This window comes from Solanum tuberosum, unplaced genomic scaffold (genome assembly GCF_000226075.1).
Source record: "Solanum tuberosum cultivar DM 1-3 516 R44 unplaced genomic scaffold, SolTub_3.0 scf00330, whole genome shotgun sequence".
NCBI classification, from domain to species: domain Eukaryota; kingdom Viridiplantae; phylum Streptophyta; class Magnoliopsida; order Solanales; family Solanaceae; genus Solanum; species Solanum tuberosum.
This window is the reverse complement of record NW_006239256.1, coordinates 649173-665367: the sequence shown is the minus strand read 5'-3', so window position 1 is coordinate 665367 and position 16195 is coordinate 649173. Positions and strand designations below refer to the sequence as shown.

Below are 16195 nucleotides of genomic sequence, written 5' to 3'. Positions count from 1 at the left end.
TGTACTTCGTGATTATCGTTTTTTCAATTCTTGCTATTCGCTTGATTTGTATAATTCACTTCATTTGTATAAATCCTGAATTTGTATAATTCAGTTCTTGATTTTATAAATCCAGAATTTTGTATATGCTTACCCTAGCTATTTATATACGATTTATAAAAAATTCATAATAAATTTACCCTGTTTGGTGTTCTGAAAAATTCCTAAATATATAAATACAGAATTTGTATATACTTACCCTATTTGTATATTCGCAAGCAAAATATACAAACCACAACCTTCATAGCAAGCAGAGCAATTGCTATGGAGCGCAATTATCAAAACTATAACTATAGAACCTTATAATGTATGTTATGTTTGTTGAAAACTTAATCCCGATTTAAGTGAGGCTTTAATCTTGGCTGGTCAAAGTAGTCACATTTATTAATTTCAAGGCTTGTTTCACACCCTTTTAGATTTTATAAACATTTAAGTTATTTATTTTTTTTTGGAATAAAAAGAACGAAGAAGGTGCAACATATCCGGTGTAATTTTATAAAGTAGGAGTTCGAATTAAGATAAAATATGTCAGTTTTTTTAATTTCATACTTGAACTATCACCAAAGATTTATCGAACCACACATCAACTATCAATTGTTCATTTTTTATATTCAGTTTTTAAAAATGAACAACTGATATTTAAAGTGTGTTTTAATAAACATTTAGTAATAGTTCCAACCAAATAACACACTTCTTGTAATATAGTGAAAAGAAAACCATGAAACTATATAAAGGTGCCAACAAAATCTAGGCAAAATCTCATGGAAGGTTTGTTAAATTATCTCTATCAATTAACTTCATTTTCTCACTTTTCCTTTTCCTTTCCGTGTCTTCTAATAAATCCTAAATTTACAAATTATTACTTAGTAGTTAGTAGTAGTATATATTACGTCCTTACTATTATTTTTTTTTATTTTTATTTTTTTTATTCGATGTTCGATATTTTGATTGGAGTTAAACTAAATCTGAAATCGTGTATTGCAGGATTCATTTCTATGAGTGTGCTTTCAACAAGATTTTTCATTCTTAGAAACTCAAATCAAGACCGACCTCTGATTAAGCGCAAAAATATCCAAAACCATTCCATCACACATCATGTTATCGTACTTAATACTCTTTTAAGTATTAGTCATAACTACTAATCAATTAAATCACCAAATTAGTTACTTTGAAGAAAAGTTTCCAATTCAATTCAATTAATGCCAAGACAGTTTCACAATTGATGTTTTTTACAGCTTTAAATTACTATATTATTTTATTTTTGCATCATATATATAACTGAATGAATTAATGAATGAAAAAATACTGCAAAAATATTGGACCACATAAATTTATCATTCACTCTACCTTCTTATTAAAGTTGAATAAAAAGAGTATGTATTAATTTATTAAATGACATAGCTGGTTTTGTATGGTCATAAATTGTAAAATGTTTGGAGCATTTTTTTGTTATACAAAGTAAATGTGATTGAATTATTATACCATGCTTTTTTACGTTAGTATACATTAAATGAAAATTGTTAGGTCATTTTATTTTTCAATGAAAAGAGAAAAAGGCATTTTTTTCAAGTGTTAAGCCAATTAATTTCATACAACGGATAAGAGTTGTGGCGGAGACGCGGAGTGGATAGAAAAATCTTTCGTCTTAATTAAATCAGATTTTTTATTCGAATTTAGAATATAATTTTTTTTTTGATAGGAAACAGTTCATTTTTAAATGAGACTTTTACCTAGTGTGTGTTAAAAATTAGTTAGGGCCCTCACATAAGTGTGGAAACAAAAAAAATATTCCTATAAAGAGTACTTTTTTACTTATTATTTCTCATTCGATGTCTGATATCTATATTAGAGTTTGATTAAATTCGAATTCGTATTGGGAAGTTCCATATGGGTGGTGAAGTGCTCCCTAACAAAGGTCACTCCATACCGGGAAAACTCGAACCTGAAATCTCTGCTTAAGAATGAAAGAGTACTTTTCACTCCACTACCATCCTTATCGGTGATTAAGAAGATTTATTTTCTTAACATCGATCATAATAAGAAAGTTATTAATAGAGTGTGTATTAATAATTTATTAAATGACATAGCTGGTTTTGCATGGTCATAATGTTGGAGCATCTGTTTGTCATATAAAGTATATTAATGGAATTAAATTATTATATTATACTGTTTATATACCATATGCTCCTTGACATTTTTACATTTAATGAAATTACTATGACTTTTCTAATTTGTTCATTTTATTTTTTTCACAACAAACAAACACATTTCATTAATGCTATCAGTTACTACTTTTTTTTTTCTATTCGATGTTTGATATCCATATTAGAGTTTAATTAAATTTGAATTTGCTTCGGGATATTTCATATTGAGGATAAAGCGCTCTCTGACTAAAATGATGGCATATCCAGGACGACTATGACTCAGTATGTTTTTGATTATTAAAATATTATCTCTAAATTTAAGTGACTGGAAATTAAGATTGTTTATTTTTCTCAATGTATAAACATGTGTAACTTATTTTTATTATAACTTATAAATATAAAAATTAAAAGTAACTAACTGTATATAAAAGTGTATTGATTTATTAAATGACAGCTGGTTTTGCATGGTCATAGTGTTTGGAACATTAGCTTGTCTCTTAAAAGAAATAAAAATAAATGGAGTGAATTATTATTACCATGCATTAAATGAAATTGTTAGGTCATATTAAAATGTTTTTTCATTTTATTTTTTTAAGTCAACTAATTTCATAATTCATATTTGATATAACTAGTTCGTTTTCTTTAACGGACCTATCCAATGTGAATATACATTAATGAATTAATTTCATAATTTATATTTGATATAACTAATACGTTTTCGTTAACAGATCTATCCAATGCGAATATGAATTAGCAAAAAAAAAGAATTATACTGCAAATATTTACTATAATTAGAATCTTCTTATATATCACAATAATGTTTTTGTTACATTATTTATTTTCTAACTAATGAGATCTCTTGATCTAAATCCTATTTACTTTTATGTTTTAAGTATTTATGTATCATTTCTATCTTAAAATACTTGCCATATAAGTCTAATAGTAATTATGGTCTTCAATATTTTTTCAACTTTATTCTTCTAATTAATGTGAGGTTATGGTGCATAAATACTAAATATTTAGTAACGAATCCAGTTTAGTAAGAGATGTAATAGAAAATTCATATTTGGTAAAAATCAGTTAGTTTGTCTCATATCTTATATTTATAATATAATTAAAAAATTACTTAGATAACATATTTATTGTGTGATCTCATAAGCAAATTCTAGGAAGAGAAAAGACATAAAATCACCATTGAAGTTGTTTTGAATTTTCAAAAAGACACCTTAATTTTGCGGGTGTCCTATTACCCCATTGAACAACTTCACAATAGTATGTATACCCCATTTTTCACCCAGTACCACTTATACAAAAATATTTATAAGTCACGTACTAATAGTCACTTGACACGTGTTAAAAGTAATTTTTAATTATTTTTTATTAGATTTCTTTGCTTTTCTTTTTCTTTTTCCTTTTTTTTTCTTATGTTTCTCTTTCTTCTTCGCTTCAATCTCTGTTCTTAGCTTCTGCCATTCCTTTCGTCACGAAGAACAATCGCCAAACCCGATGTGGCAGGACGAAATTTCCCGGCAGCATTACTAATTATTTATCAAATTACCACCAATTAATTTATTTATGAAAATAAATATCGTCAAATAATCAAAATCTAAATACTTAAAATATCACCAAGTCAAAATCTGACATTTAAATCACCTCCTTCTCCAACTTCTTACTCCCAAATCGAGTTTTTCATAGTTTCACTATTCCCAAATCCCAAACCTGATTTGCAAGAGGAATAAAATCACTAAACAAATTTGTTTTTCAAAAAAAAAAAATAGAATATGAATGAACAGAATAACATTAGTTTTTAAAAAAATGAAGGAAGACATAGATGCCCAAGAAATATGAGTAAGCTAATGATGGTAGGGAAGATGAGAAAAAAAGATTTGAAAATTAAAAAACTATTTCTAATAAAAGCTTAAAAAAGTTTTAATACATGGGTTTTATATTTTTTCAAAATAAGTCAAATTGGGAGTGCCAAATGACAATTTTACGTAGGTCTAAAGTTGTATGAGCAGTCCTTCACGCGCTCAAATTTCGTGACAACACGAGTGGTGTTAAAATTAGTCAAAAGGGTATATTTATTGTGGATTTAGATTGTTTCGTGGGGTAATAGGACACCAATAAAGTTAAAGTGTCTTTTTGAAAATTCGAAATAACTTCAGTGGTGACTTTATGTCTTTTCTCTTCTAGGAAAGATAAACTATATGCGATCTTGTTCTTACTTCATAGAAATAAAGAGGTTATTTTTAAAAGATCCTCGAGTAACACCATCAATGTAGTTAATAATATAATAATCTATCAATAATTTTGTAAATAAAATTATTATAATTCAAAACTCATAAACTTAAAATCTTATATTCATGATCTCTTATAAACATGACTATAACTTTAAGAGAAAATACACATTTGACCACTCGATTAGAATTATTTATATTTGTTAGTTATAAGTCATTTCTATCAACAACAACAATAACATATCTATTATGATTCCACAAGTGAAGTCTACCTCGTGAAGATAAAGCGAATGTTTTCAATAAACCTTCGACTTAAATAAAATATATCAAAAAATACATTAATGAAGGAACAATAACAATAACAAATAATACCATAATCACAATTTACAGTAAAGAAAACAATATGTAGAAAACTAGACCACACTCAATTACTAACCTTCTTTTATATTTCACGACCTATTTTTGTATTTTTATAATTATATCCTCAATAAGCTGAAAACGAATATTTTGACATTATAACTAACCTAAAAACGTTACAAGTAAGGTCAATGTCAAAAAAATAAAAAGAGAAACTTTTTTGTGAACAAATAAACTGTCCATGTATATCTATCACAAACATGAATGCATTAATTACAATCTACCATAGCCTTCAATTTTTTCACCTATTTCTTGAGAGAGACCCCAATTTTATCTCACTAAAAAATTAAAATAAAAAAAAACACTTTTTCCCCTCTTTATAAAAGACTGCTGACAATGTTAACATATCATGGTTTTGCAGACCAAATTTCAAGAAAAATAGAAAAAATAAATAAAAATTTTGTTTTTGTTTTTAGAATTGTTTGGTTGGTGGTGGGTATTGGATCCAATGTCACCAAGTAAATGTTTTTAGTTATCCAATGTGTTTTTCTTTTTAAAATTCAGCAAAAAAAAAAGTGTATTTTATTAGACACACAAATCATTGTTTTTAGAAGCATTTTTGGGTGTCTCTGCAATCTCTGAGGTCTGTCATGTGAAGTGTAGGGAAAAATAATTCAAGAAACCAAAACCCCAAGTTTTGAATTTCTTTATTTTATTATATGGTATTTTTTTTGTAATTTTTTTGGGTTTTGGGGTTTTATGAAAAGTGAAAGTAGTAGTAAAGAGTGAAAAAAAGGGTAGTGATGGTGATGAGGAAGTTCAATAAATTGAGTTTGTTTTGGAGTTGTTGATTTTATAGTTTTGTGGTCAAAGTTTTTGTTTGTCAATTGATGATAATGACACTAATTGGTAGATCTGAAGATTCTTGTGTTGATAGTGATCTTGTTAAAACTTTTATAGACAGAAAGGAAAATGTCTTTTGGATCTTTTACATTTCAAGATTTAATCATCAAATAAGAAAATACTCTACTTTTGTCATATGAAAATCCAAAAAAAAAAAAAAACTTCATTTTTAATGAACTTTCTTGTTTCCATTCATCAATGGTGACACCCCAACCAAATCAAGAATCCATTTTTTTTCTAGGTTTCTAGTAGATCCCTTTAGTGGCAAGACTCCATTTTTAATTCTGCATATTAAACTTTGTAGTTTGGTGACACCCAACCAAATCAAGACTCCATTTTTAGCTCTGCATTTTGAACTTTCTAGTTTCCCATTCATCAATGGTGACACCCAACCAAATCAAGAATCCATTTTTGCAGACCCCTTTAGTCTCAAAACTCCATTTTTAACTCTGCACTTTGGACTTTCTTGCTTCCCATTCATCCATGGTGACACCCAACCAAATCAAGAATCCATTTTTGCAGAGACCCCTTTAGTCTCAAGACTCCATTTTTAGCTCTGCATTAGATCCCTTTAGTGTTAAGACTCCATTTTTAGCTCTGCAGTAGATCCCTTTAGAGTCAAGACTCCATTTTTATCTCTGTAAGTTGAGTATTTTAGTGTCAAGACTCCATTTTTAGCTCTGTATTGAGCATTTCAGTGCTCAAAAATTGTCAAGTTCAATGAAAATCAAAAACCCCTTTTTCCTCTAGAATTGAACAACTTAATGCTCAATCATTCAACAATGGAAATGTCAATTTCAATGGAAATCAAGAACCCAGTTTTGTTCTTAAGGTACTGTTCTAGTCACAAATTCTTGTTTTTCATTTTCTCAATATTTTCCATAGTTTTCCCACTTGTAAGATCAGATGATGCTGAAGCTCTTTTAGCATTGAAATCCACAATAGACCCCTCAAATTTTCTTGATTGGAAAAAAGGAACTGATTTTTGCCAATGGCAAGGTGTTAAAGAATGCATGAAAGGTAGAGTTACTAAGCTTGTTGTTGAAAATCTCAATTTGAGTGGTTTATTGGACCAAAATGCTCTCAATCAACTAGATCAATTACGAGTTTTAAGCCTCAAAGAAAACTCCATTTCCGGCCAAATCCCAAACCTTGCCGAACTTTCCAATCTGAAATCCCTTTTCCTCAACAACAACAACTTTTCCGGTGAGTTTCCGGCTACCATTACCCTCCTCCACCGTATCAAAGTTGTGGTTCTCGCCGGAAACAAACTCTCCGGTGACATTCCTCCGGCCTTAACAAATCTATCCCGGTTGTATGTTCTTTATCTAGAAGACAATCACTTCACCGGAGAAATCCCACCGTTGAATCAGCTCAGTTTAAGGTTCTTTAATGTGTCAAAGAATCAACTTTCTGGTGAAATCCCGAATACTCCGGCGTTATCTCGGTTCAATGAATCATCTTTCGCCGGAAATGTCAAATTGTGCGGAGTACAACTGCATAATAACTGTCCTTCAACTAGTCCATCGTATCCCATCATTCCAGAAGATGTATCTCATCATAAAAAAAGCAAAAAGCTTATCATCATCATTGTCCCAGTGGTCGCTGGAATCTTGATCCTCTGTGTTTTGATGGCGATTTTTATAGCATGTGTTCGAAAACGAAGAAGAAAAACTCAAGATGGAAAGAGTAAAGGAGTTGAAGCCGGTGGAGGCGGGGGAGGGGGAGGGGAAGAAGAGGGGACTAGTCGCGGTGGCAATGGCAGTGGTGGTGGTGGTGGCAGGGATGGTAATAATGGTGGAAAAGAAGGGGCATTTTCATGGGATCAAGGAAGTGGAGGACTAGGGACATTGGTGTTTTGTGGACCAGGTGATCAACAAATGAATTACACCTTAGAGGATTTGTTGAAAGCATCAGCCGAGACATTAGGGAGGGGTATAATAGGAAGTACATATAAAGCCGTGATGGAATCCGGCTACATTGTGACGGTGAAGCGGTTGAGGGATTCGAGGTTTCCGAGGTTAGAGGAATTCCGGAGGCATGTGGAGATTATTGGTAGGCTAAGACATCCTAACTTGGTCCCACTCCGAGCATATTTTCAAGCTAAGGAAGAACGTTTGCTCGTTTATGATTATTTCCCTAATGGCAGCCTCTTCTCCCTCGTTCATGGTATGTATTCCGTCATTCATTTATTTATTTATAGTATATTTTGCTTTTATCCGTTTTTGTGTACTGAACTCTCGTGAAGGAGGAAAAAACAGGTATAGTTGAACTCATGAATAGTGAAAGGAAGTTAAAAAGGGATAGATTTGGCGGAGTGAACTTGCACTTGAGTGGTATAAGGTGGAATAAGATAAGGGTGAGGTAACTTATTTACGTCTAGTATATGCATCGATTCAATAGATGCATTACATGTGTTTTTTTACTAAATTAGTTATCGAATAGTTTATCCTCTCTTGAGGTTAAACTAGTTTAGTTTTGTGCAAATACCAAGTGGGGACAAATTCTTTTTCATGAGATCACTAGTTTATAACTCAATCTCTCGAAGATTCGGCTCCTTTATTGACATGAGTCATTTTCTTATTTTGAATTCAAATTTGTTACCTCTTTATGCTTGGCTGTTTTGTGGTGGAGCATTGGAGGACTTTAGTGTCACTTTATTTTCCTATTTTTTTGTGTTTATATTTGTGTACTTTGCACATTTTCCTTGAATTGTTTATACTTTTTAATATGTTTCTTTATCTTCTTCAGTATTCTGTCCCTTCTTATTTTGTTTTTTTGTTATTTTTGAATAATTTCCATATAATTGGTTTGGTAGTGTATCACTTTCTGGTCTCTCCTGTGGGTTCTGTTTGGTGATGGTGGGGAAGAGAGGGCCAACAAAGGAAGCTTGTAGGAGCCAACAAAGAATTGAGATAGCTGGCCAAGTAGGACAAATATGTAAATTTGTAAAGGAAGTTCCAAACTTGCTTTGGTATACTGATGTGAAGATTATAGAAAAATATTGTTTAAATAATTAAGTTAAAAAAAATGAATAATCAAATAAGTAAACTCTTCTCATCTTGTTCTCTACGACTACGGATGCTATACGAAAAGAAGATAAGGAACAAAAGGGGAGTATAGTTATATATTGGCCTTTTGGAATCTTACAAAGGATGATATTTCGTTCAAATGAATTGTGAAAAAAGATGTTTAGTGTGTTTTTGCATTATTTTGTTGTTGTTACTGTTCCTTTTATGAATGCTTTGTGCTTTCCTTATTATTTGCCATATTTCTTCAATGTCATTTTCCCTTTCATAACTACTTTGTTTAGCTGCACAAGAGCCTAGGATCCTTCGGAAACAACCTTTCTATCTCAACGAGGTAAGGTCGCGTATACTCTACCCTCTCTAGATCCCACTTGTGGGATTTCACTTTGTTGTTGTTGGATTGTGAAAAAGATGGCCCTCTGGGAGGAGGAAACTCAAATTAGGAATCAAAACAATGATGTCACCGCTACACTCGCATATTTTGGCCTTATCATTTATTGCATAGAGCCAAAAAAGTTGTCCACCATATATGGAGATAAGGCATGATACTTTGAAATTAGAAAGACCCTGCATATTGCTCAAATTTGCATACGTAAGAGCTTCTTTGCCTTGTGCTGATTTCAGTACTTCTCTGGTAAGGTGTTAATCGTTAAATTGACCAGTGAGCTTCCAAAGATACCTGGAAAAATCAACATTTTCCTTCTGATTCAAAAAGAACAACAACAACAACGTACCTAGTGTAGTCCCACAACTACGGTCTGGGGAGGGTGGTGTGTACGCAGAAAAACAGAATTTTTCTGACACTAGTCACTAGCGATTAGAAGTTCCATTGCTATTTATAAAGTTTCATAATTGTCTGTACTATTTAGCTTTTAACATCTGCTCAACATCTCTTGTTCTCTCCACATTATATCTTGTGATATAGTTTGAGATGTTCTAAATTTGATTTGTTCCTAGTAAACTGAAGTTGCACCTACGTTGTATTCCAGAGTGTGTTCAATATGATATTTACTTTTCTTCTATTTAGGGAAACTAGAATGCAATACACCATTGACAAGAACAAAAAAGTTCAATATCATATAAAACTATTGTCAACCGACATGTTGAACTCCGAGATCCCTACATGTAAGTATAGCAAATTGGGTAATAATCAAGAATAAGGTAGTCTAGATGCTAGTCTTTTCTTCCAAGTAAAGTTGTGGTGATGCAGTGAAAGGCATTGAAAATGAGTTGCTTTGTTAGGCCATTAGACCATTTCAGGCACTAAATCACCTATGGCGGAATCACAGAGCAAAAGGCACACCGAAGTTTATTTTTGGAATAAGGACAACGTGGAAGGTGCTATGCAACAACAACAACATACTCGGTGTAATCACACAAAGTGGGGTAAAGAGGTGGTTACAATAGACCCTCGGTTCGAGGAAAAAAAATTCAAAGCAGTTCGGATGGAAGGTGATTTATGCGTCTAGCAATTGTATACGCCGTATGCAAGTACCACCTCAAATAGTGTGTTACCTTTCATGTGGTCTTATCTTGTTACTAGTCATTGTAAGACCACATCTGATGTTTAATACATGGGGGTGCCAATCGAATATTTGAAGAGAACATATTCAAAGTTAGCCGGGACTCTCTTATTTTCATGTATCTGGACAACCAATATGTTTTGTTATTCAAAAAATATTCCAGATGATAACTAAGCTATATTTTTACAATTTGCTAACTTTTTCAGGGACAAGGGCTAATAGTGGTTCAAAGCCTCTTCACTGGACTTCCTGTCTCAAAATTGCAGAGGATGTGGCTACTGGATTGCTTCATATCCATCAGAACCCTGGTCTGACTCATGGAAACTTGAAATCATCAAATGTACTCTTGGGGGCCGACTTTGAGTCGTGTCTTACAGATTATGGCCTCATGCCATTTAGGAATCTAGATTCTCCTGAGGAATCAGGTGCTTCTTCCCTCTTCTATAGAGCTCCTGAGTGTCGTGACATTCGAAGGCCACTTACCCATCAGGCCGATGTCTATAGCTTTGGTGTCCTCCTATTGGAGCTCCTCACGGGAAAGACTCCATTTCAAGATCTTGTTCAAGAACACGGATCAGACATACCGAGGTGGGTGAAATCTGTTCGAGAAGAAGAAACTGAATCAGGTGATGAACCTGTTTCTAGTAATGAAGCCTCGGAAGAGAAACTCGGTGCTCTCTTAAACGTAGCTATGGCTTGTGTTTCACTTGTACCCGAGAATCGACCCACAATGAAGGATGTTTTGAGGATGATCCGGGATGCTAGAGCAGAAGCTCAAGGGTCCTCCAATAGCAGTGACCATTCACCAGGAAGATGGTCAGATACTGTCCAAAGCTTGCCAAGAGATGAACATTTGAGCATATGAGTTTGTACTATACTTATGGAGGCCCCGAATAACGTGTCTTGATTCTTTTGGAAGGCAGAAGTTACTTCGTAAGTTAAGCATCATCGATGTATCTGAGTTCTCAGAGATTTGTTGATTCAGTTCTTGTAAAGTCTCAAGGGCTTTCTACTTTTCTTGTTTTTCTAGGTTTAGTTGTTTGTATGTAGGAGATTTGCTTTTATACCACTTGGATTGACATTCACTAGTTGATGATACATTCCTGATTCAAAAGTTGTCATTGTGTTTTGTGAGAGATGTAATTGTAATTGAGGTTCCAACACTTCTTTAACATAGTTTCTTATTCTAGTGGTAAGAGTGTATCACGTGATGTGTGGATTAGGAGTACGACAACCATTCAAACCTTGCCCTAGACAAAAATATGATTGCTACTTTCTTGACTTGGGGCATTACATTTCGGATAACGTAATAAAAAGTCTTTTTCTACTGTCGTTAGTCTGATTTGCTTTAGAAGTAAGCAAGCAATATGATATTTAAGTGGAAAAGAATAAAGAGATGAATTAATTATCCGTCGAGTTTCAAAACACTGGTCGTCGCAAATTTCTCAATTGGAGTGTCAAGAGCTTCAAATTCAATGCATCTTTTGATTACTACCATCTAATTGAGTCTAACAACAACATATTCAGTGTAGTCTAACAAGGTGAGATCCGTAGAGGATAAAGTATATGCAAATCTTATTCATATTGCTATTATTGTTGGTACTAAGGGAGAAACAAGTATATATGAGGCGTCAAACTATCCTAAGCCCACCCCGCAGGATAGCGAGACATGCTCGATTAACTATTATCCTTCTACCCTGATTCACAATCTTCGGATCCTCTTATTTAGGATTATGTCCCGATTGAGTTGAAGATGCATCATATTTTGTCTAATCACTTCTCCCCAATTCTTCTTCAACCTACCTCTACCCCTCCTCGAACCTACCATCACCAACCTCTCTCACCTCCTCACTAGGACCTCTTCACATTCTCCAATCATCTCGACTCGCTTCCTCGTCTTGGTGACCATTTAAGTCACTCTTACCCTTGTCTCGTATGTCTTCATTCCTAATCTAATCACTCCTCTCCTCGTATGTCCACGCAACTTTTGCACCATCATCTTTTAAACAGTAAGTTCTTAACCGATCAACTTTTCAAATTTATTCAACTTATATTATGGACAAACAAGGGTTTGAACGTTGACTTTGCTTATATACTACATTCACATTAATGCTAAGTCATGCCTGGTGTGCTGTCTTATGTAGTTTTTTAATCACTGAGATTAGATTAGTAATTAAATTAAATATTATTTGTGTTCATATGATTTTAGCTCCAGTGAACGAGTAACACGTGGAAATAAGACAACAAATAATTCAATTGAATATTGATGTTATTATATTCCACGTGTTTCATAATATGAGTAGTTTTCTATTTGTCCTTTTTATAATTGAAAATGTCCAAACGTATCTTCACGCATACCTCAATTAGTTTCACGTGAAATACATTATTTCCCATCATTATATATAGTTTATGCTACCTTCACTAGCATATGTATAGATAATTTTATCTAATTAAGATTTCGATTAGTTCTACGAGATACATCTTATCTCTCCGTATCAAATAACTATGTCCACACGATGATTTATCATATGATCACTTAACTAATAGGAGTAGTTATTATCTCATGAAATCACTTTCATTATTGCAGAAAATTTGAATTAAGGAGAAATGTAATTTTTTTTTAGATAAATAATTATTAGTTGAGTGACAATATGAGAAATAAACATCTATGTCAACCATGACTTGGCCAAATCGAAAGAAATAGTTACTCTTTCTGTCCCAATTTATATGACTTACTTTCCTTTTCAGTCAGTCCAAAAAAAGTGACATATTTCTATATTAAGTAACAATTTAACTTTAAAATGACAATTTTACAATAAAGTGATATACTACACAAATATTTATCACTTATTTTAGACCACAACTTTCAAAAGTTTTCCTTTCTTTCTTAAACTCCATGTCGAGTCAAAGTAACTCATATAAAATGAAACGAAAAAGATAATATTTCTCTTTTTTTTGTCTCTACTGAAATCTAAGACATAATTCTCAACTACCCTATTGATCACGAAATGATACCATATTTTTTTTTTTTTTTTGTTGCTTCTGAGTTTGGTGGTAGTTATTACTTAGTAGTCAAGGACACTACAATGTGTGGAAAAATTGAGCAAGAGAACATGTGGCAGGATTCACATTAAATCCAACATTATAGAGATTTAAATCTAGGAGAAAAGTCAAAATATATCTTTAAATTATTTGAAATGATTCAGTCTTTTTTTGGAAAAATTTCTTTGGCCAGGGATGGTGATGGTGGTGAGTGAATATGTGAGACATAAAATAACATCTAAGATAATAAGTAGTATAAATATTTTTTATTTTCGATTCCGTAGGAGTGAGTTTTTATTTCTAAACATGATTTTACGTACTTTTTCTTACATAATTTTCTAAAATTAATTTTTTATATTAATAATAATATTGAAATTGTTTTACTAACCTAAGAGTGATATGATAAAAGAGATCAAATTCAGTTATACATGAATACTTTATAGTATTAGTTATTGTAACTTTAAGTCATCCCAAATTTAAGTTAAGGTCGGTATAATAGTTTGAAAGGAAGCAATAAGTATCGAGTTTCAAAACACTGGTCGTCGCAAATTTCTCAATTGGAGTGTCCAGAGCTTCAAATTCAATGCATCTTTTGATTACTACCATCTAATTGAGTCTAACAACAACAACATGTTCAGTGTAGTCTAATAAGGTGAGATCTGTAGAGGATAAAGTATATGCAAATCTTATTCATATTGCTATTATTGTTGGTACTAAGGGAGAAACAAGTATATATGAGGCGTCAAACTATCCTAAGCCCACCCCGCAGGATAGCGAGACATGCTCGATTAACTATTATCCTTCTACCCTGATTCACAATCTTCGGATCCTCTTATTTAGGATTATGTCCCGATTGAGTTGAAAATGCATCATATTTTGTCTAATCACTTCTCCCCAATTTTTCTTCAACCTACCTCTACCCCTCCTCGAACCTACCATCACCAACCTCTCTCACCTCCTCACTAGGACCTCTTCACATTCTCCAATCATCTCAACTCGCTTCCTCGTCTTGGTGACCACTTAAGTCACTCTTATCCTTGTCTCGTATGTTTTCATTCCTAATCTAATCACTCCTCTCCTCGTATGTCCACGCAACTTTTGCACCGTCATCTTTTAAACAATAAGTTCTTAACCGAACAACTTTCCAAATTTATTAAACTTATATTATGGACAAACAAGGGTTTGAACGTTGACTTTGCTTATATACTACATTCACATTAATGCTAAGTCATGCCTGGTGTGCTGTCTTATGTAGTTCTTTAATCACTGAGATTAGATTAGTAATTAAATTAAATACTATTTGTGTTCATATGACTTTAGCTCCAGTGAACGAGTAACACGTGGAAATAAGACAACAAATAATCCAATTGAATATTGATGTTATTATATTCCACGTGTTTCATAGTATGAGTAGTTTTCTATTCGTCCTTTTTATAATTGAAAATATCCAAACTCATTTTCGCGCATACCTCAATTAATTTCACGTGAAATACATTATTTCCCATCATTATATATAGTTTATGCTACCTTCACTAGCATATGTATAGATAATTTTATCTAATTAAGACTTCGATTAGTTCTACGAGATACATCTTATCTCCGCGTACCAAATAACTATGTCCACACGTTAATTTATCATATGATCACTTAACTAATTATTGAAGAAAAATTGAATTAAGGAGAAATATAACTTTTTTGAGATAAATAATTATTAGCTGAGTGACAATATGAGAAATAAACATCTATGTCAAACTTGGCCAAATCGAAAGAAATAGTTACTCTTTCCGTCCCAGTTTATATGACTTACTTTCCTTTTCAGTCAGTCCAAAAAAGTATGACATATTTTTATATCAAGTAACAATTTAACTTTAAAATGACAATTTTACTTTTATTGAAGTGATTTACAACCACACAAATATCTATCACTTATTTTATAGCACAACTTTCAAAAGTCTTCCTTTTTTTCTTAAACTCCATGTCGAGTCAAAGTAACTCATATAAAATGAAACCAAAAAAATAATATTTCTCTTTTTTTTGTCTCTACTGAAATCTAAGACATAATTCTCAACTAATCTATTGACCACGAGATGATACCATATTAATTTTTTTTTTGTTGCTTCTGAGCTTGGTGGTAGCTATTACTTAGTAGTCAAGGACACTACAATGTGTGGAAAAAATTGATCAAGAAAACATGTGGCAGGATTCACATTAAATCCAACATTATAGAGATTTTAATTTAATTTAAATCTTGGAGAAAAGCCTAAATATATCTTTAAATTATTTGAAATGATTCGGTCTTTTTTAAAAAAAAAATCTTTGGCCAGGGATGGTGATGGTGGTGGGTGAATATGTGAGACATAAAATAACATATAAGATAATAAGTAGTATAAATATTTTTTATTTTCGATTCTTCTAGGAGTGAGTTTTTATTTCTAAACATGATTTTACGTACTTTTTCTTACATAATTTTCTAAAATTATTTTTTTATATTAATAATAGTATTGAAATTGTTTTACTAATAAGAGTGATATGATAAAAAAAATCAAATTCAGTTATACTTGAATACTTTATATTAGTTATCGTAACTTTAAGTCATCTCAATTTAAGTTGAGGCCTGTATAATAGTTTGAAAGGAAACAATAAGTATTTAGTTGAAAAATCAATGCAAATAATTAAACTTTATGTAAAACATGAAATTGACATTATATAAAAATTGTCATTTGAAATAGTCAAATTAATCTCAACTCTTTATAACTAAGAACATTTGTCTCGAACTTTAAATTAAGAGCAACATTGCTCTATTTCCAATACTTCAATGCAAAATTCGACTATTTTTCTTTGTTATAGAGCAACTGCTAATAAGAAGGATATTATTAGGCCGTTTTGATGGATGGAGGACATTTGTTTAGCTAAAAAAACAT

The 16195-nt window shown here is 31.9% G+C and overlaps 1 protein-coding gene across 1 annotated transcript; it reads left to right on the top strand.

The window, feature by feature from the left end:
* Positions 1 to 5196: 5196 nt before the first annotated feature.
* Positions 5197 to 11395, top strand: LOC102605578 (inactive leucine-rich repeat receptor-like serine/threonine-protein kinase At1g60630). The gene is made up of 2 exons (XM_006360806.2): positions 5197 to 7849; positions 10439 to 11395. The coding sequence occupies exons 1-2, from the start codon at positions 6445 to 6447 to the stop codon at positions 11095 to 11097; spliced, it is 2064 nt and encodes a 687-aa protein (XP_006360868.1). The 5' UTR covers positions 5197 to 6444; the 3' UTR covers positions 11098 to 11395.
* The last annotated feature ends 4800 nt before the right edge of the window (positions 11396 to 16195 follow it).

Excerpts from the sequence above, each read along its gene's own strand:
- LOC102605578 (XM_006360806.2), top strand. The coding sequence starts at position 6,445 with ATGCTCAATCATTCAACAATGGAAATGTCAATTTCAATGGAAATCAAG. Across the intron at positions 7,850-10,438 it reads CCTCTTCTCCCTCGTTCATG|GGACAAGGGCTAATAGTGGT; the intron begins GTATGTATTCCG and ends TAACTTTTTCAG.